This window comes from Pseudonaja textilis, chromosome Z (genome assembly GCF_049901715.1).
Source record: "Pseudonaja textilis isolate UNSWEBS1 chromosome Z, rPseTex1.2, whole genome shotgun sequence".
Lineage (NCBI taxonomy): Eukaryota > Metazoa > Chordata > Lepidosauria > Squamata > Elapidae > Pseudonaja > Pseudonaja textilis.
Window position 1 is genome coordinate 91,839,975 of NC_142008.1, and position 22,910 is coordinate 91,862,884.

At 38.8% G+C, this 22,910-nt stretch overlaps 1 protein-coding gene across 7 annotated transcripts in view; it reads right to left on the bottom strand.

The window, feature by feature from the left end:
- MED24 (mediator complex subunit 24) overlaps nucleotides 1-22,910 on the bottom strand; it is a 99,254-nt gene that overhangs the window by 70,599 nt on the left and 5,745 nt on the right. For 4 of the 7 annotated variants that reach the window (XM_087917837.1, XM_087917839.1, XM_087917838.1 and 1 more), the window contains exon 2: nucleotides 9,266-9,407. In XM_087917837.1, coding sequence (XP_087773963.1) covers nucleotides 9,266-9,407 — 142 coding nt within the window. Of the gene's footprint in view, nucleotides 1-9,265; nucleotides 9,408-11,341; nucleotides 11,461-22,910 lie in introns of those variants that run through there. The other 3 variants (XM_026717518.2, XM_026717517.2, XM_026717515.2) reach the window with 1 other exon arrangement.

The window sequence follows — 22,910 nt, forward strand, 5'->3', positions numbered from 1 at the left end:
TGGGACAGCGCTAGCAAGTTAAGAAGACTCAATGATGGCCTTACACAAGCTTCTGTACCGCCACCCACACCGGCACCCAGACCAGCACCTACATCTTTATATCTCAGATATGCCAGCTACAAGGAGACATAAATTTGGGTATGCAGATGACCTGGTTCTAGCAGTGCAAGATAAAAATTTGGAAGTATTGAACAGGCTCCTCTCTGAGGATCTGAAGTCTCTGGGAAAATTCTTTGCTGACTGGAGACTCATATCCAGTGTCAGCAAAACGGTCACTACCTGTTTCCATCTCAACAACAAACTCGCCAATGTCACCCCAAAGGCCTACCTGAATAACAACCTTTTCCCTTATGATCCTCAATTCAAATACCTTGGAGTAACTTGGATTGGACTCTCTCCTATAAGAAACATCTAGATAACATGTCCACTAAAATCAATACCAGGAACAACTTAATCCAGAAACTAAGAGGATCTAGACGGGAAGCCTCAGCCTCTACTCTCTGAATATCAGCACTAAGGTTGTTCTACTCTACAGCTGAATACTGTGCCCCCGTTTGGCTTAATAGCTGCCACACTAGCAAGATCAATGCTAGACCAAATGATACAAAGAAAATAAAATAAAATCTACTCCTACTTGCTGGCTCCCCATCTTGAGACACATAGCACCACCACCCCTACGAAGGCAGGAAGCCTTAGTAAAGGCGAACAACAAAACTATAAATACTATAATTTAGGAGTAACTAAATTCCATAAAATCTTTCTTAGTATCTTATAAATTTAATGTTTTATAGTTAATAATATGATAACCCATCCAAAAATATATATCAAATTTGGAGTAACATTAGCTATAACTATATCTATTCTTTCCCATATATGGGGATTTTTAACCATATATTATACCAGCCTTAGTTTGGAAAAAGAATATTAGCTTCCAGCAACAAAGACATTTTCTAGGCTTACATTTCTGAATATTTAAATGATTCTATGAAAATTTTAGAACTAGTAGCAAGTATATTAAGTTTATTAAAATTAACTAAATAACCTGAAAGTTTACCCAAGTGTTTTACAATGTTCATAAACAATATGTCTCACTCAATTCCAGGTAAACCTATTTTGAATTCTTAGCTTCTTGCACCTTAGTCTTGCAAAATGGACAGAATATTTAGCAATGATATGGCCACACCTTCTTCAGTTTCACAATCAAGGATCAAATCACCTAGATGATGACCTTATTTAAAATTGGCCTAGAATTCAACAGGACAAGTAAAAAGGGAGGTATGGCTGTATCTTCCCATTTAGCTGGAAATCAGGCCAAATGAAGAAACAGGGACTATCTACCTGACTTTCTCTTTCTTGAAAGAACCACTTCTAGTCCCATCATTATGGAACTACCAACTACTCCAGAAGCTGTTAATCAACCATTCCTTCTCCAAATGCAAATTCTAGCTGATAAAATGAAGCACCTCTACAAAGTTCCACCCAAATATAAAAGCACCAGCTCAACATCTTAAATATCAATTCAAATCCTATTTACAAAACCAGTGAATAAAATTCCTAAAACTACTTTACCCAAAAGAGCAAATGAAAAGAGCAAAAGACAACCTCGGAATAACTTTGGTGGCAACTGTTTTTCCACACAGCAAGTTATATACCAATGGTATTATACCATATTGTTTTCTAGTCATGGTAGTAACAAAAGACAATACAGATTCCCTTTTCATTAAAATGCCATAAAATTATATACTTTCTAAACATAAACAGTAAATATATTTTGTAAATAATTTGTGAACAGTTCCAAAGAAATGTTAACAATCTCCACAAAAATTGCTATTTACACCAGTAATTCCCAACTCATAGTCCAAAACCCAATCAACTCAGCATTCTTTCCTTCCAATTCCACAAAAAAAATGAATACAATGAAAAGTCTCAACCACAATTCATATCCTTCACAACTCAGCTGCTCTCCTTCCTATATACACTTTTTCTACTACACAATGAAAATCCACAACTAAGTTATTATAGCCTATGATATACTTCTATTTCTTCCGCTTACATGTTTCTCATTCTTCCACACTGCATGACTTTTCCAACCATCTACTTCTATTTTCCTGTAAGTACAGGACCTTGCCTTTTTTTTCTGTTGACACATTCATGAGCCTTCTTTTATCACATATAGCACCATTAGTACTGTACATTTATAATGTGGTTTTAATATCTACTCCATTATTCTTTCTAATACTCATACACACACCAAGAATTTGTATGTCTTCCCCATCAATCTTTTAATGAGAATGTCAACAGATGTTAACATTCTTCAGGACAAAGCTTGGATAAAAAGAAATTACCAGGCTTCCAAACAATCCTAAAATCCAAGTATCTTTCCTTTTTATATGTATATCTTGTATATTAGTTTTAGGTATTGGAATTTGTGGTTTTAACAAAGAAAAAAGTAGCACTCAGAAATCTTTCTCTGATATACAAATAACAAATATCACTAGAAAGAATCTCTGCACATGGGAACTAATATTTCAAACTCTATATCAATAGTTAGTAACTCCCTTAACAATTGTTCTGATGGATTATTCCATGCATCTACTGTCATTATTCCAATTCCAACTGTTAAGATTTTCAAATTTTTAGTAGTCAATAGATCTTGCCAGGAATGCTATACTTAGCAGCCATTCAGCTCACATAATCCCACTACTTACACCATATATTCTGGGTTGTCTCTAAAGCAGTTTTAGAAAAGCATACTTGCTGCAAATTCTGGAAGCTATAGACCCAATAAAGTTTCCAATGTTTTGTATTTATATTATGTATTTATATAGTGTGCGCATTCTTTCTATGTAAATTAGATATATTTGCACAATGTTATTTTTATTAGGAAAATTTATGGTGCGGGGTCCGTGGTGCTCTCTGAGCTTGCTTGTTTTCTTGCAGATGTTTCATTACCCTAATTAGGTAGCATCCTCAGTGCTAGAAAGGAGTGCTGTCTGGTGTCTTCCCTATCTATGTGAGTGGGGGCAGTCTTAAAAATTCTTTGGTTAGGCTGTTTACTGATGGCTCTTTGGCAGTTTCTTGATTGGTTACTGCTTACTTCATTGTTGGTCTGAAGTTAACCTTAGAGTTAGTCTATGCTGGTCTGAGTGCTGATTACTGGTAGAAAGGTGCTGTAGTCTTTTTCTCTTTTGGACTGGTTGATTGTTTCATTTGCATACTCTATAGATGTTGTTAATGTTTATGTGTCTATTGATGGCTGATTTGTCAGAGTGCCAGGCTTCTAGAAATTCCCTGGCAATTTTGGACTTGACCTCCCATTTCTACAAATTCACACTTTTGATAATTACCCATGGTTTTTACAGGGTGGATTGTTTGCATAATTATGCAGGAAAAAAGTATTCTGTCTAAACAAAGAGCTAAAATTAATAATGACCATGTTTGTTTAAATTTCAATATTAATCCAGATGGTCTGTTGCAAAATTAAACAGAGCAGTACAAAGCTTTAAAAGCTTTAAAAATGTTGAACAGACTTTGAATTTCCAAACTTACACCATACAAGAAATGATACTAGGATTATCATAAAAAGGACATATTTTTTAAAAATAGAAAGAGTGCAATATTGATCAAAAGGTGAGAAAGCTAGAGAAATCTGTAGTGATAATACAATTAATTTATGCAGAGATCCAGATAGATATTTTACTAGGTAGTTCTCAATTTCCAACCATTCGTTTAGTGACTCTTCAAAGTTACAACTTTGAAAAAAGTGATTTATGACCATTTTTCATACTTAGGACAATTGCAGTATCCCCACGATCACATGATTAAAACTTGGACACTTGGCATGATCCCCTGGTTGCAGTGTCCAGGGATCAAATTATCATCTTTTGCAATCTTCTGACAAAGTCAACGGGGAAGCCAGATTCACTTAGCAACTGAGTTACTAATTTAACAAATGCTGTGATTCATTTAGCAACTATGGCAAGGAAAGTCATAATCTGGGCAAAAAATCACTTAACTGTCTTGCTTAGCAATAGAAATTTTGGGCTCAGTTCTGGTCAAGCACTACCTGAAATTTCTAATAATTTTATGAAGACTTATGTAGTCTTGTGAAAAAGGATATCATGAGGCAATGAATAATAAGAAGGAATGACTGAATTAAACAATTAAACCAATGTGAGACCAGTTTAATTTTTATGAAATAGCACTGCTTATATATTTTCCTTTTCCTAATTTTCTATATGGAGGTTTTAAGTATTGTGGTTCCATTTTTAAATAAGCACTGTTTTATTTCTCTAAAGAAATAAACCATAATGGGTCTTACCTATGATTAGACAGAAATCTATTTCATTAATTATCATTAATTATATTATTTGTTTCACCAATACCTCTTTGAGATAGTTATATTTTATCTGTATTTAGATGAATCCAAAATTCAGTAAATGGAAGTAGAAGCTTTTAATATATTTCTAGTACAAGAAATTAAGAAAGAAATTGAAAGCTACACCCCCTGACAGTATCTCCTAAAAACCTCTCAAGAACTACAATTTAATAAGAAAGTTAAATTCTGCTTAATTGCACATTTATTCTAGGATGTTTTCATCTTTTATTGCTAAAGCTAAAGCAACCTTAAGAAAAAAAATTATGTGTGCCATTCCATAAAAGAAAGCAGAACAGATTGAGGATTTGTAAGGGGTGTGAAAGATAGAAAGACATACTGAGAACCTATCTATACTGCAAAAATGATTTTTTTCCAAATCAATTCTGTAAATTAGAAGATTTCATTAATGTAATAAGTCATATTGGCTTTCTCTAAATGAGAGAACAAAGTTTTGCACAAACCATAATTTATCTGCAATCTAGAGTGCTTTTATGCTAAATCTGAATAAAAGGTTGGGGCAGAGCCAGAAAATGTTTATGGTTGGACAGCTAGGCTACAAGCCAGATTTTGAACACATATTCAGCAAAGCAGTAAGAAATTTCTCTCTTTGGGCATTTCAGATTGGCAGCTGAGCAGTTTTCAATCACAAAGACACATTCTTATGTGTTTCCTGGCGAAACGTCCCCTGCTTTTTCAAACCTAAGTAGGCAATTGCAATATCAATAGCAGCTTATATAAACTCCAAGTACAAACGAAGATGCTATAATAATTCCAAAGTAAGAAAATGTAACCAAATGTAGGTAAGGTATTGGTCAAAACATTTCTAGCTCCCCTTTCTCAAAAGAAACCCAAAGCCAGGAATGGGCTTAGTTGCAAAAAAAGTTGATTGACAATATTTAAACAAGAGTAAAAATTAGTCCATTTCCTATACCGACTATTATTTAAGAAATATATTTTTATATTTCTGTTTAACAGTTATTTCACTGGCAAAAATAAATAGAAATTACACATTCTGCTGTTCTGAAGTGTTTAATTTTAGATTAATTAGATGTGTGCATATGGGAAGTCAGTGAAAAATAAAAAGGCTTTAATGCAGTAAATAACAGAATAACAGAACAGTGTTGATGGGTGACACTCTGCAGATGTAATAAAAGCAGAGAAAAAAATGTTTTGCTGCTCTTATTGCCATGAGATAGCCTTAGCAGTGACTCTAAGTCATGTCCTATCAAAGTCATCCTTTTGACCTTCTTAGGGAACATACGCTAAATAATAAATTTAAAAAGTCATCCTTTGTTTTTAACCAGTGTGGTCTGCACATTTCTTAACCTGTAGCAAAACCCACAATTCCTTTGTGAACCAAGGGGAAAGACAGGAAGTGATAGATTAAGAGAGCCCCATAGACACAAACCTTTCCAGAGCCTTAACAGCCTTTTGATTCCAGGCTATTATTAAGGCTTTGGCAGGGCCCCTGGAACCCATTTGGGTCCATTGTTCTCTGAGATCAGATCATACAAACGAGTCCAGTCTCCCTGCAGAGTGGGATGGTTTAAAAGAACCTCAAGAACCTGAGCGCGTGACTTGACCATGACAGGGGGGATAATTCTAGATTCCCCACTAGATCACATTGATATTGCTCCAATTCCAGTAAGAGTATCAGATCAGGTTTGTGTCCTGCGTCAGATCAATGATAATTTGGAATAGGTCCATGGCTGTCATTGTGGTCATGAACTCTTCTGAGGCCAAACCCAGGAAGACAGATTGAAGTCACTGAGAACCATAAGTCTGGGGAACTTCACCAACAACCCTGCAATGGCTTATAGCAAATTGCCTATAACTGAGCTACATCTGCGATGAAATGCTTCAAAGCAGCCACCAGTCTCTTTTTGAGAACAACCACACCAACCCTAAGTCTGTCCTCCCGTTCTTCCTTGTTATCTGAACCAGAGGTGGTTTTCAGCCAGTTCTCAATGGCTTGGGCGAACCAGGAGCAGTGATTTAGCGTGGGTCGCCGAACCGGTGGCAACCCCTGGCTGGCCATGCCCCTGACCCAGTCACCCAGTCGCTCACTTGTCCTGGTCGCTCTCCTAGCTTTCCCTACCATGTGGTGACCATGGCACAGCTTGGGCGGCTGTCCCAGGCCTGCTGCACTTGCGAACTGTGTGTGCAGCCGTTACACATGCGCACTGCATGTGCAGCCATTACACATGCAGTGCACACGTGCAGCAGCCCCGGGACATCCGCCGCCTTCCTGCCCTCACGGAGCACATTTTCTTCCTTCTCCCAGTGGACGCGCCTCTTCCAGTCCGGCCCAGCCCAGCCAGCTCTCGCCCTTGTCGTGAAATGCTTGCAGCTGCTGCATGCTTTTTTCGATGCGGCTACAGTCAACGAACAGGCAGAAAAAGAGGAAACTAGCTGGCCAGTTGGGGGAGGCTTCTTGGAGCTGCGAAATAGGAGGCTACTGATCTCTGGCTCCGCTCCACTTCTCCAGCAGTCCGGCGCCACCTTGTTCTATGTTCCGGCTGCTCGGACTTGCCGGGCCCGGCACATAGAACAGGGTGTGCTTTTTTCTGTGCGGCTGCTGGATTGCAGCCACACTGAAAAAAGCACACAGCAGCTGCAGGCATCTCACGACAAGGGGAGCGAGAAGCCTCGGGACATCCACCCACCCACCTGCTGGCTGGCCAGGCTAGGCTGGAAGAGGCATTTCTACAGGAGAAGGAAGAAGACGTGCTCCGGGAGGAAGGGCGCTGGGCAGGCGGGTGGATATCCTGGGACTACTTAAAGGTCGACTTTAAGAGCACCCCCATGGAAGAAACCGAGAACCAAAAGCAAACGTAGTGGCAGGGGTGACCGGCATGTGTGTTCTTCCACAAGGAGTGTAAAGGGAAGCAGACACACACCTCTGAGGAAAAGAGGTGCCAAAGCCTGGCTGTCACCCGGGAGGGGACCGCGGAGGGACCCATTACACGCCGTCACCCCCGCCGCCTTACTTTTGCTCTCATTCTTGGCTTCTTCTATGAGGGTGCCCTTAGTCAATCTTTAAGAGGTGGAAGACATTTTGTTAGATCGCCACCAACTCATCATTGGGAGAGATGTAGCCCCTAAATACACGAGAAGTCTTGGGCAAAGTTCTCTGACTTTTAAAATGCATCCATGTGGTGTCTGCCTCCCTTCATGCTCCTTGTGCACTCTGAAAGCGCCTAACTAGAGCGTGAGAGAGCGAAGTTGACTGCTATGAGGCAAGTGTCTTGGATTCCGCTCTTGCTCCTCACAGTCGCCCTGAGCTGGTGTGGTTCTTTACTTGGGCAGCCAGACGGCGGCAGCAGCAGCCACAGCAGCAACAGGCTGTGCTGCAACAACAGTAAGATTTGGCGGTGCAAATTTATCTCCGAGGGGTTTCTGGCAAAAAACAAAACAAAAACCACCCCAAAACAAAACCCATTCGGCAGGCAGACTTGGCAGGCCGTCGTGATCTTTAGTTGCACTTTTTTTTTTGTTCATCCCAAGGGCGGAGAGAGGGAGAAGGTGACATAGGAAATCACCCTCTCTAAAGCATCGGTCATGTGACTGAGGGGGTGTGGCCAACTTGACATCACTCACAGCAAGGTGCCGCACTTGCAGCAAGGTGCTTGCTGAGTTGGCCACGCCCACCCAGTCACATGACCAAACAAGCCACGCCCACAGAACCGATAGTAAAAAAAATTGAATCCTACCACTGATCTGAACCTTGATTATTTGATCTGACTGGCTGGCTGGCTGATATTCTGGATTCCATGTTTCAGTCTCTGAACTGTGCTCCACTGGCTCTGTACTTAAGTTTCTTACCATTCAGATCTCTGGCAAGATGTGCTCCTCCCAGCTATATTTCTTGAAGCTTTCTGTCTTGTGATTACTTGCTACTCTATTTGTAGCACCCTATACTTGCTACATACAAGTTAACGTGTATACATTCAGCCTGAAATAAGATGCCATACTTTCTTCAGGAGACAGGGATACTGAGCAGTCAGAATTTGACACAATTACACTTTTTGAAGGTGTTTGATAATCTGCACAAATGCAGAAATTTCCTATTCCAAGAAAGCTATGCTATGGAAGATGAGATATGAAGCACTGGCTAAGTGCTTCAGCTAGCATGGACTGCATTTATTCACAAAACATGAAAGTGAAAAGCAGTGTTTCCTATTTTGCCTCATACAGACCTGTATTGTGGTGCCTTAATATTATGCATGGACAAAAGCCATAGAGGGATTTTTAAAGCTCCGAATGTAAAAATTAAAATAATTAGTAAATTCAAAGTATTTATTTGCATAGCACACACTTGTAATCCTTTAATTTGAGGTAGTTGTTATATAGCTTAAAATATTTGATTATATTTAATTACACCAAAGGCATATTTCCACAGTGATTCAGCTTTCTTATTAGCCCGATAAATCAAAAAATATCTTGATTTCATGACGTACCATGAAGGAAAAGACAAGTATTTTAAAAGAGTGTAACCCCATTTTTTCACTGATCTGCTTCATAATTCACAGAAATCTACTTACCAAAGACTCTAGGTAGTAGATGTAAGGAGATTATAGGATAACAATTTCTTTTCAAAAAATAATAATAGCTACTTTGAATACTTGGCACCACCTGCATAATTTCTAACATGATCCCTTGTCTTATAGTAACTAAGCTTGATTTAGCACTGCACTTACTAAGCTCTAGAATCCACTGTAAGGCTTGGGTTATCTGAAGTACCAGAGTGGTCAAATACTAATGCATGTGCTGCTAAACAAGAAATAAGTTGTCATTCACAGCAATTGGTTTTTTCACTGAAAACCACACCATTTAGGATCAACCCAGAGTTTAATATTTATGATGTACAAAAGATATGAACCATACCTGCTAAGTTCAGGATGTCCCAGGTAGTCCCCTTGGGGAAAAATTTCTTCATATTTATGGCCCACTGATAATCACTCCACCTTTCCTTCCAAGCCTGGAGGATGGCCTGTTTGAGATTGACCACTTTCATCATCTTCCTTTTCTGAAAGAAATAGAGAAAATGTTTATAGTAGGCATGACCAACCCATGGACCATAGAGGTCTTGGACAGCTAGTAAAGTGTGCCCACAAGATTGTAAACTTTTAACATTATGATGTGATTTTTAGCAATATTTTTAGCATTGCTATATATTTTATATGCGGCTAAAGACAATTCCTCTTCACTCAACGTGGCCCAGGCAAGCCAAAGATTGGACACTCATGGTTTACAGCAATTCTATCATCTATCATCATGAAGCTTCTGGTTTCAGAACTATATAACTATAAAACCTTGCATTATATATAAATGTGTAATATTGCATGTTATAAACAATTTTTTTACAACTCCCATGACTTTTTGCCTACATTAGAATACATATGGCCAGAATATTCAGTAAGCAATTCTCAAATAGAAAGTGGGAAGAAAAAATATTAATACATCAGATCACAAAATAGAACAAAGAGTCATTTCACACATTGCTCTGAGGAGAAACAAGGACACTTATTAAAAAATGTCATGTGGAGGACTGCCTGTATTTTAAACAGAGTATATTTAAAATAAAGGTAATCCTCTACTTACGAACCCAATTGAGCCCAACATATGTGTTGCAAACAAGGCAGCTGTTAAGTGAGATTTATGTCATTCTACAACCTTTTTGCTGTTTTTAAGCAAATTGCTGCAGTTGTTAAACGAATCATGCGGTCCTTGAGTGAATCTTTCTTCCCCATTGACATTGCTTGTCAGAAGATAGCTGGGAAGATTACAAATTGTGATCATATGACCCAGGGACAGTGCAACTGTCAAAAATGAATGTCACTTGCCAAGCTCCCAAATTTTGATCACATGACCATGGGGATGCTGCTGAGATCCTAAGTGTAAAAACCAGTCAAAAATCATGTTTTTCATATCACTAAGCAAATTTGTTTGTGGTTATATATAACATTATACAGCTTTTTAATCATGCACTGTGACTTACCATGTTATCAAAACATCTGCCCTTTTGAGTTGCCAAAGTTGAGGTTTGCAGCCTTCAAAAAACACTTAGCTACAAGACCCAATCCGAAACAGTAGCTATTTCCACATTGAACAATGTAGAGAGGTGTAGGTTTGTTAAAAAGCTATGCATAGAGTAGAATAATACACAGTAGTAGATGTATATGCTTGTTTATACTCTTCAGCTTAGAACATCATAACAATAGATCTTATACTACTTAAGTATTATAGGAATGCAATCTTTATTTGTATAAAAATGGAAAATAAGTGAGCAAAATATACTTTTTATGATCCTAATATAATGGATCCTAGCATTTTAGGATCCATTACATTAGGATCATAAAAAGTATATTTTGCTCACTTATTAACAAGCAAGCAAATTAAGATCCTCACACTTTTATTTAGTTACAAATATTACATTCTTTCACACTTCTTGAATTTTAACATTATCTCTAATAAGGTGCTAAAAGCTCCTCAAATTTTTCATATGCCTGCTGGTGTGCAATCTGCATTTGTGTCGAAACACAAATAATTTATATTCCGATAGACCTTGATTTGAATCGAAAGGGCATCGTTAGGTTCTTAAACACACTCACTTCAAGTATGAGTGATAACCACGGTCATTTTAAATGGTAATTTTAAAAACGTGCCTTTGAAGTAATTTAGGGTACTTATTGCCAAGTAATCATGCATATCACTAAAAACTTCACTTTTACGGATGCCCTGGATAACACTACGATCTTAAATTTCAAGCAGATGGGCCATCTCCGAAAACAAATTAATAAAATAGCTGACTGAAATACATTACGAACCCTTAGTTTCTGTTACCGGTTTTGGGACAGGAAACGTGATGGACTAAAGCGTACAAACTAACCAGCGAGAGAACACTACAGGCTCATTTATGATACCGAAAAGAGAAGGACGAACATCCTATATTAGACTTACCAGCTCCCATTCACATATAAAGGAAAAGCACAGCCTTTACCTCCTGGAATCCGCCATCTTTGTACCTTAGAAAGAACCTCACCCGGATTGGCTAGTACAACCTTCTGCACTGCAAAGGCTGTTGGGAGTTGTAGTTCAAAAGTGACAATTGTTCAAACACGTGAAAATCTGAAATGGTCAGGGAAAATGTGATTACTACATATCCTAGTCAGCAGGCTAACTGGGAATATTGAAAAACATTTTGTAAAAATTAGAAACGACTCTGTGGAAAAAAATAGTTAAGAGTTCAAATAGAAAGAATGCCAATGTAGTTTTCAATTATGTTTCCCATGCTTTAAAAATTCAAGGCTAAAATAGGGATATATTTAAGATGTAAGGAGGAAGAAAGCTAGTTGAAAACTAGCAACTAGAGGTATTTGATCCAGTTTTTTTTTAATAAAAGTTTTATCAAGCCAATAGGGGGAGGGAAGTCACAGTCTTTCTTCTTTGTCTCCATTCATTAACAAAATCATGAAGAAAAAATATGTGGAATCTACAATGATTTGGTGCCATGTAATCATTATCTATCAACAACAAATAATAAATTCAAATAAATTCTGGAGTTGCAGTGCATACTACAAACATTATTCTAAATAAAGGTTTCAGGTTTCACACTAACCCCTCTATGCTATTCATTACAAAGCTCAAATATTTTCAGACTCATGCAGAATGCTAAAAAAAAGCCCAAAAACTAGTGTGAAGGTAATAGTACTCACAGACTTTTCGTACTCATGGCTACATGAAATTTAAAAACAGCAAACATCACTAGATAAGACTGGAGTTCCCACCACAGGGAAACAACTAAACAGAAGTTTTACAGAGCTGCAGCACTTCAAAGGAAAATACTATATTTGCAGTGACTTGAAATAACCACAGGGATGCCAGTAATAAATTGATTTGGTGCCCAGATTCTGCCAACTTTGTGAGACTGTGCAGGATTGGAACTGTTGTAAAGAACTTATGTGGATGTGCATACAATAAGTCAAACAACTCTGACTACATTGCATGAAGAATTAACTATGGTTTGCTGATTTTGCTAACTATCATCATCAGTTTAGCTTAATTTGTTGAATTATCCTAGTCATATGGCTTTGTATGACATGTGATTTAGATCTGTGATTTGTATTTCTAGACAAAATGAAACCTAATGTTCTGTGCTTTTACTTAGCCTGCTATTCAGGCTCCAGCTACCGAGAGGTAACTTCAAGATAGTTGCTCTCCATTTTCAGAATTCTTCAACCTAACTTACTATGGCATGAATCTATAATTGTGACTACACTATCCAGAAAAGGCTATAGTTGTATCAACAGCATCAAATAGTCAGATATCATTTGTTCTCCTCCTGTCAAAACTTGATCAGTTTAAATAGTACTTTCAAACTGCTAACTTGAATATTCAAATAAATTACTGAATCAAGTTATTGAAGACAAAGCATGCCATAAAAAGCTTGTTCCCAAGTTTATTTATTGTGGTCATATGTCAAGGAATAACTGGAATATGTTTGTTCCTAGTTGCTCCTAAATTTCCAAATTCCCTCTAGGAGCATTGCTCTCCAAACCTGGGTAAATTATCCCAAATTGAGTAAAAGTGGTTTTTCTTTGGGTAATGACACACAAACCAATCATAATAGGGACATTTTAATTTACTTAGTGTTTAATCTACATTAGATAAAAATGGTTTTCTGATAAGTGGTTTTGGGTAATAAAGGAAAGTTTGACCCAGGGTGTCTAATGGTTGACGAAGTCTAACATATTTTTGGAGGGTGCTGCTGAATAATACCAAAATAATGGGGAACACATGCATACCTGTAATGAGCTACAAGAATAATCTGGAGAGACAGGAGGAAAAGCCGCAGCCTAGGCATTAGTCTGATAAGAGAATGAGTCCAAAGTAAAAATGGGAGGGAAAACGTGTTTCAGAACTGACCTTCCCTAGGGTTCTAGGACTTAAAGGCAGGGAAGGGGGGAAATACTTTTGGATTCCAAGGTTCTGCTATTGCAATCTTACAATAAAGGTGTTTTTATTCTTGTTTTCTGATCTGGACTACCTTGAATATCTAGTTTGATGTGTAGAAAATAAATTGATTGATGGTTCTCCAGTTGCTTCCTTCCTCATTGACAGAAAAAAAATCCATCTCTTGTTGTGAGCTGCCTTTAATCGTATTCAAAGCATAAAAACAAAGGTCAAATATTGCACTTTTAAATCAGGTTGCCCAACTTTGGCAACTTTAATTCCTATGGACTTCAACCCTCAAGATTCCCCAGCCACTCCTGTTTTAAATAATATGATGAAGACTAAAATAGACAGATGTCAGTGATCACATCACAGCAATTCTATAGAATGTGAAATGGAAAGCAAAGGCAAGAAAGCGGATTAAAGCCAGGTGAACATTCCAGAAAAGCCACACAGTAATGCAAGAAGGTATACTAATACAAAATAAAACAACAGCTTGCTCCTTCTCAATTCAGTTCGTTGCTCAAATCTAAATTAGTTGCAATGCTAAATGCACAACAGTCTCTCAAAGCTCACTTCCCAGAACTAGCCAAGCTAAAGGTAATTAGCACCACTCTGGTAATCTCCTATTTAGATTGGAGCACAGACTGGCTAAATTTGTAAATTACAATACCATATTCTTTAGACACAATCTGGTTGTTGTTTTTGCTGCAAAAGAAAAAACGCTCTAACGAAGCTCTCCTCTCGAGGCTTTTAAATAAGCAGAAGATTAGAACTCCTTCTGTGTGAGGAAAGGATTGTAACAGCTAAATTCACATGATTGATTAGGGACTAGCAGTGAAATAGGCAGCCTTCAACCTGCAAGCCTCGTATCTTGATCTCCAGGGCCATTTTTTGCAGGTGCCTCCCTGAGTCCCTCCAATATCACACCACCATAATTAAGATTTTCATGGTCTTCATGTTTTGTTTTACTTTTGTTTATTTTGGCAAATTACTATGCTCTAAAAGAGATAGTTGAAATTTCTGGAAGTCATTAGAATTAAACAGGGATAGATTTTATTAGTAGTTGGATAAAACCCCACCAGAAAATGCAAGGCTTTCAAACTGGTTCTACACAACTCATCTTTATCTCATCCAATACTTGACTAGGCATCCAATCAAATCAACAGCCTAGGCTGAATTCTAATATTTTTCCTTCTTTCTTCCTCCTGGGCAGCTCCAAACGCTAAAATATATTGAACAGCAGAGATTCCATAAGTCATTAATTACTAGGTAAGAGAAAACAATATCTTAGAGAGCAGTCCACAGGTCCCTTTTCATTGAAACTAAAGGAAAATGTTTACTCAATTGCAAAATCATGATAGGAATCAAGAAAAAAAATACAAAAGAAGGAAGGTTTTTCTATGTTCCAGAAAAAAATGTAGGAAGACTTCTGTTTTTAATAGAATGAGGATGGAACACCCATTTTCATATGGAAATATCTTCCAGGGATAATGGTGATGGGAGGGGTTATGTATGGATAACTGGATGAGATGGAGAACGAATAGGCAAGTTTAGTGAGCTAAACTGTTCTAATGACTTTGAAAGAAAAGAACTTTAAACGTTAATTAAACACAGAAACTCTAAGCACACACCCAGAATTTAACTGATCCATGTTTTGCAGGCATAGAAATAAATAATAAGCTGTACCTGTTATTTTGCTATATATCACAAGATATTAAAACCATAGGAACCAGACAATTCCATCTTTAAACTTACCTGCTTCCAAGAAAGTTAGGGGCATTTGTACCCCCTTTAAAACAGATGGAACAGAGGTTGAAAAAGTAAAACTAAACACACAAACATACTATATTGTGACTCAGCTAAGTGAATCAGTTTACTTAATGAATTCCTTTTAAAGGAAAGATTGAATACCAGGAGAACATTGATTTATAATTCATTTTAACCTAGTATCCTCCGTTTAAAAAAAAGGTTTGCTTGATACATTAACTCACAGTTTATGTGGGCCTGGTTTACTCAATCCAATTTGCTGGATTTAATGAACCTGAAACATAACCCAGCAATATGCTTTAAATTTACATGTTAGACTAAATACAATTGGTTGTTTTTGTGATTCATTCTGTCTGCCAAATGCAGGGGGTGGGGGGAGAAGCTGTTTGTAAACAAATCTAGTTTGTTTATTTATTTTGCTCCCCTGGAAGTTTTTTATGCCTCTAAAGCAGCAAAATAGGCAGATATTCAAAGGGTGGGGGGGAATTGTCATGCCAGAAAAAGTTCAGATGCTGGATTTGTCACTGCTATGCAATTATTTTTTAAAAAATGAATGTTTGAAAGGAGCAAAACTGGCAAAGATCATCCACAAGCATTACAAAATGAGTCTGGAAAAAAAACATAAATTTTGCTCCAGGTGAGCTGATAGAATCCAGGCCAGGAATTCTGGAGGCTTTACTTTAGCAGGTATGGGCAGGGGTGGGGAAATGAGAGAATCTAATCAGCAGGAATGTGAGTTAGAGACCCCACCCAATACCTTGAGGCCTCGTATTCTTCAATTTGTTGGAAAAAAGCCAAAGAACTTGATTTGGACAGGGTGGGAGGTTAGCAGATGAGATAAAGAAGGCAGGGTGCAAAGAAGTTTATGGTATTGAACATTTCTGAACACATCATAGTCTCAATATCTAAGGAATAAAAATGTCACCCACTTCCCACTTCTGCTTTGCCTTAAGTGTTTTCCTCTGAATAAACATATTGCCATTTATAAAAAAGCAAAATGTGTACAGTACAACTATAGCAATATAAATGGTATGTAGAGGAAGAACTTGTATTTTACAAGGATTCCTAACAGGTTAAGGCTAGCCACCAAATTTCAGCAGGGAAATGATTGCATTTTGGCAATGTCTAATTCTTAAAAAAAAAACACAGATTGAACAGATTGGTATAATAGATTGTATTATTCCAGGGATGGAAAAATTATGGCCTGCCCACACTTCTAACCCTTAGTGCTCAACTAACATCTTCCATAATTCAACTTTGTAACTCTGAATAGTTGTAAAGATACCAGTCATAAGTCAAGAATACCTGTAATTAAATTTCTTCCCTAGCCTATTGTGTCATCCTTCTGACAACCAGTGGAATGACTTGCCTTCAAAAGTCATGGTGCTCCATCACTGGAAGTTTTTAAGAAGATACTGGACAGCCATTTGTCCAGAATAGATCTTCTGCTTGTGCAGGGGATTGGACTGAAATACTTCCAAGGTCCCTCCCAACTCTTCTATTATTCTGTTATTCACCATTTTGGTGCTTCACAAATATCAAGTATGCTATATTACTCACAAAAGTTTTTGTCCCAAATGGTCAGGGACTTTACCTTACAAGCACTGATAGAGAAAGCACCAGATTAGTGAAGACAATTATAAATATTGTTGGACAATCTAGGCTCTCCAAGGTTGTCTTTGACCCCAATTGTTGAAACCAATGGATATAGTTAGTTTTTAACTGGCCCGACGCATGTATTCCTGAACTGTTTAAAACAGTGGTTTTCAAACTTGACAATTTTAAGATATGTGGACTTCAATTCCAGAATTCTCCAGCCAACATGTTCACTGGGGAATTCTGGGTTTTGAAACCCACACAGCTTGAAAGTGCCAAGCTTGAAAAAACATTGATTTAAAATATTCAAGTTTGGTCTTGGCCATCAAAGGATTCCCATTCTTCTTGTACAAGATTGTAGAGTTTCATAAGAGAGATATATGTTATAAATTGCATCTATGTTTTAGCCAAGATTCACCAAGTTCCTTTAAATCAGGGGTCACCAACCTTTTGGACCTCAGGGACCACCAAACTCATAATTTTAGATCCCAGGGACCACTAACCGGTTCTGTGGGCATGGCCTAATTTGTGGGTGTGGTTTAGTGGTCATGTGACTGGCTGGGCATGGCTTGTATGTAAATATTATAAATGTTTATATAAATATTGATTTTTTTTAATAAAAAGAGCAACTTTTACCCCAAATCAGGCAAAGCAGGCAGATTGAGTTGCTGACAGAATCGCAGATTAATTCAGAGATCTATCTATCTGCCATTGGCTAGCTCAGTCTGTTACATAAAATTTGCTTGCAAGCAAACTCACAAAATTAACTCACAACACACCATGCATATTGAATTCATGCATATTGAATTCATGCATTGAATTCACACATATTGAATTTTTTATAAAAAGGAGCATCTTTTACCCAAAATCAGGCAAAGCAGGCAGATTGAGTTGCTCACAGAATCATTCAGTGATCTATCTATCTGCCATCAGCTAGCTCAGTCTCTCAAATTTGCTTGCGGTGAGTCTGCACTGAATTTACTTGCAAGCAAACCTTCGGTCCTAAGGGAGGTTTGTGCTGAGCCGAAGATCTAAAGACTAGCTAAAAAGCAAGAAATCCAACCATTTCCTGCTTCCTAGCTAATCTAAATCTTCCAGCCCAGCAGAACAAATGATGGTTAGAAAAATAGCAATTTAGCAGGCAAGTTTACTGGGTAAGGAGTGAGTGGGTGGGGAGGGTTCCCGCAGGCCATGTGGGCAGCGCAGCCTTGTGTTTCTGCACAGCCTGGATTAATTGCTTTGTGGGGGTGCTCTGGGGGTGAGATTTCTCTGCGGCCCACCAAAATTTTCTCAAGGCCCACCAGTGGGCCGCGGCCCACCAGTAGGTGACCACTGCTTTAAATGGGCTTCAGCAAATTACTAATTTAATCACAGTTGTCCCACCAGAGATTGTAGCAATTATTTAAGCTGCTCTGGTTCTGGATGCTTGCTGGTGAAAGATTTATCCTACCTTGCTAATCTGGGTACAAAGATGCTCCGCTAACCTTGTGACTCAGTCTCCATCGCATCTCTAACCCACAGCAGATTCAGCTTATATTAGTTCTTTGCTATTCCATTTTGAACTCATTTTTTCTTGTTCTCTCAAAATAAGACACGTACAACATTCTGTGATGTCAATGAGAAAATGAGAAGATAGGACTTCCGGTGGTGAGATCACAGCTGAGCGGATCAGGAGAGCGATCTCTACAATCCTGTATCCGAATTTTCATTCTTGGAAGCTCTCAGAGGCATTGTAAAGCTTGGAGAGACCCACAAGTTAGAAGGGGAAGCCTAGGAGCAGAGGGAAGGAAAGCAACCTCCCATTGCAACGAGGGGAAGCCCTTTGAATCCGGTGCAAAAGAAACCCGGCATCTATGGTCGGTATGAAGCTGTGACAGCCAGCTGCAATCAGGAAGAAGGAAAGTGGATCAACGCAAGACATTAGAAGGAGAACAGCAGACTGGGACAGTTTTTGAGAGGTGAGAGAGCCCTGTGAAAGACTTTGACAAAGGGAATACAGTGAATACAGTGGCTAATTGGCGGGGAAAGCGGAGCGAAAGGGAGAGGAGGAAACAACAGTTTAACAGCTGAGAGAGAGTACCACAGAAGAAAAGATCAAGACTCTGTGAATAAAAACATAAATTTCTACAATTTGGACTGATTACTGGTAGAGCAGAAAAGAGACATTAGAGAGAACAATTGGAACTTTAATGGAGAACTGTAGTTGAACGGGGAGTGGAACCATTTTTATAGAAAGCTGTGACTGTGCAATTTGAGAGTAAAAGTGACTAAGTAGTTAAAGAGGACTAGGAAACAGGAAATGAGGAAAGTCATGTGACGGTGTGCAGAAGAAAGGGAAAAGAAGAAGAAAGCTGAATAATTTCTAAGTATTAAATTCAAAAGTGTATATTGAAAAAAAATCTAAAGATATATATATATATATATATATATATATATATATATATATATATATATATATATATACCATGTTTCTCATAAAATAAGGCCAGGTCTTTTCTTTTTTTTTTTTTTTTTGAGCTCCGAAAAAACGGCTAGGATGAAAAACGGCTAGGATGTCTTTTCGGGGTGACTTAATTTCTTTCCCCACGCACACCTCCACCTAGAGTGCCCCATGCGCACTCACCGCTCCATGAGGCTGCCACTGGAAGTTCCCCAAAGGTAGAGTTACCAACCACTTCTATCGGCCGGTAGAAGCAGCCTCAGAGCAAGCACCCACGCGCACTTACCTCACCATGAAGCTGTTTCTATCAGCCAATGGAAGCTTCCCAAAGGCAGAGTCACCAGCCGCTTTGGGGTGAGGTGTGGCTGCCCACAGGGTGCTCCTGAGAGGAGCGCCCCATGCACACTCTCCTCGAGGCTGTTTCTATCAGCCAATGGAAGCTTCCAAAAGGCAGAGTCACCAGCCGCTTCCATCGGCCAATAGAAACGGCTTCATGGCGAGGGAAGTGCGCATGGGAGAGCGGCTGCAAACTTTTCATAGCAGAAGGGAAGCAAGCTGAGTTTCTCTCTCTCTCTCTCTCTCATGCATACACACAAACACAAACACCACCCCTACTAGCCCTCGTCCCTGCACCGGGTCACTGGGTCCCCTTCTGGCAAGGAAAGGTCTCAGCATCTGCGGGGTTCCCACTGCTGCCCTCCCCTCCCCAGGCCAGACCTTTTCCGGGCACCCTGCCAAAGTCCCAGGGCAGCCGACCTCCCTTTACCTGCTGCCGCCACTGGTTTGGGGAGCAGGGGGGGTGACAGGGAGGGAAGAGGAGGCAGCAGAGCTTGGCTAACCTTAGAAGGGAGATTGGGAAGACTCCTGAAAGGAGACGCGGGAGCGGTCCTCATAGGAATGTGGCGGGGAAGCGGGGTGAGTGTGAAAGGGTCACCGCCGTGGCACAGGAGGGCGGGAGGGAGCTGGAGCGAAGAAGGGCAGGAGAGAAGCTAAACTGTCCTTTCTATTGCTCTGGTGAGGGCCGAATATTTGCAGGGGCTGGTTGGAAAAGCCTAATTTTAGTATGAACCTTGAGTCGTTGTGGGGGGAGCTGAACGGCGAAGGCACTCAGCACATGATCCGAGGCAATCCTGCCACAGCTTACCGGTGGCATTGCTAACAGTGTGGGGGAGTCTGATAACTTCAGTGACGCCTCCTTTTCTCTCTCTCTCTCTCTGAGCACCTGAAAGAGCGCCCGTCATTAATCAATTAACCAACGCCAGCCTCGGAATCCCTTATTTCAGCATAATTCGGGATGAGAGAGGAGCCATAAAACCAGGGACTTGGCGACGAGGTGCAGGTTCTTTTTTTTTTTTTATTGAATTCAATCACAAGACATTTCTTGATTTCATCGGACGTCGGAGGCGTTCAGAAGAACTTTTGAAAAAGTTGTGGGTCTAACTTTGAGAAGCAATGAGTTTGGTCCTCTCAAATGATGGAGGTTCTGGATGGTTTTTGGAGACCTCCCCTCTCTTTTAGCTGAGGGAGACCTGGGCGATTTTAGGCTAAAAGCTGCCCTGGAGAGATTGATCAGAGAATGGGCAAGAAAGCAAAACAAGAATACATTTGGGCTAAGGCGTTTTCTCACATTCCCTCTGTCGCAATCTCACAATTTTCATCCAGACACAGATACGCGTGTGCTTTCTCTCCTGCCCCGCTGGTAGATTCAAAGACAACTAATACGAGCTCCACACACGAGGCCATTTCTATCGGCCGATGGAAGCTTCCCAAAGGCAGAGTCGGCCGCCGCTTCTACTGGCTGATAGAAGTAGCTGGTCACTCTGCCTTTGGGGTGCTTCTATCGGCTGATGTTCTATCGGTAGTAGATCAGGGTATTCTAGCCTAGGCTACCTGCATGGAGCTCCTAAAGGCAAGTTTTCTCCCCCGCTTCCCTTCCCATTTCTCTTCACCTTGTGTAGTTCTAACGAATGATGTGAGAAATGGTGGGGAAATGCATGGTTTAAATAGACCTAAATTTTGGGGGTGGGGCTTAATTTCACCTCATGCCTAGAAATCATGCTGGGCCTTCCTATTGGTGGAGGCTGTATTGTTGGAGAAACATGGTATATATATATTTCATCGAAACGTTGCCTAGATACTTCGAATCTTACGCGGAGAAAACCCGAACAACCAAAGATCCACATACAAATACCCATGAGAACCTCAGAAAATATATATATATATATATATATATATATATATATATATATATATATATATATATATATATATATATATATATATATATATATATGGTATTCAGCTTTGTTTGGGTATTTTCCCACGTTGTTATAGTTGTGCTTTTAAAGTTGTAGCAAGGTTTTGGCAGAATCTCATCTGCCATCGTCAGGCTTCTGTATTGACGAACACAAGTAGAATCAATAGAAACAGAAATTAATAGGAGAGAACAAGAAATTAGAAGAGCAATTGCATATTTGGACATGGAAAAGGTTGATTTCTTCCTCAGATTTCAGAATGTAACAGAAGAAAAGGGGAGGACTTGCCCAAATTAATGGCAGATCTCATAGCAGAAGCATTACAAAAAGAGGGCCAAGCGATTAGAAGGGAAATTGACAAGGTATATAGAATATATACCAATATATACCTATACAAGATGTTTTAGACTTCCAAGAGAGGTTCATTTATTGATTCTCAAAGAAACAACTGAGAGATGAGATATACAAAGTGACAAGAGACGAACTGCTGATATTCAAGGGAACAGAAATTGTAACGTTGAAACAAATTCCAAGAATAAGGGAACATAGAAAGAAATACAGATTCCTGGCCACCCAACTGAATAAGAATAACATCCTGTTCAAATGGCTTATCCCAGAGGGAATGTTAATATCATGACAGGATAAAAAATTTAAAATAGACAGTATAGAAAAAGCAAGGAAATTCTTTGAACTGTGTGTGGTATCAGGGAAGACCAGAACAGCAAAGAGGAAGTGGAAAGTAGGAGCCAAGAAGAAGATTGGGTGGAGGAAAGAGAAAGAGAACAAGAGGAAAGAGAGCAGGAAGAAGTGAAAAGAGAAGGCGTAAGAACGAGACACCAAACAAGAGCAAATAAGCTTCAACAAGAAACAACTACAGAGTAAGATGGCGGAAGAAATCAAATTGATATGCATTAACATCAACGATTTAAATTCACAAATTAAGAGGGGAAAAAACGATAACTAAACTACAGAAATTGAACTTAGATATTATATGCCCTCAAGAACCACATATCCAGAAACATCAAAGTAAACTATTAGAAGCACCAAAGTTAGGAGATTTATGCGTATCTCTTGCCCATCAAAAAAAGAGGGGGATAGCAATATATATTAGGAAACATTTACAAGCAAAACAGGTATATGCAGACAAGGAGGGTAGAAGTTAGAAGTTTATATAAATTATAAGAAAATGTTATTGACAGTGATATATGTGCTGAACGAGAAACAAGAAAATTTTTATACCAAACTATACAGAAAATTAGTAGAACAAGAATATGAGAACATATGCTTGCTAGGTGACTTCAATGCAATAGCAAATTTAGGAAAAGAGTACAATAATGAATACCTAGGGGAAAAAAGGAAAAGGAAAACATTACCAAAAGTATTTTATCAAATGGCGAAAGAATTAGGATTAAAAGACATATGGAGAGAAAGAAATCCAGACAAAAAACAGTATACTTACTATTCAGCACCATGCACATCATGGTCAAGATTGGATATGTTATGGACAAATGGAGAA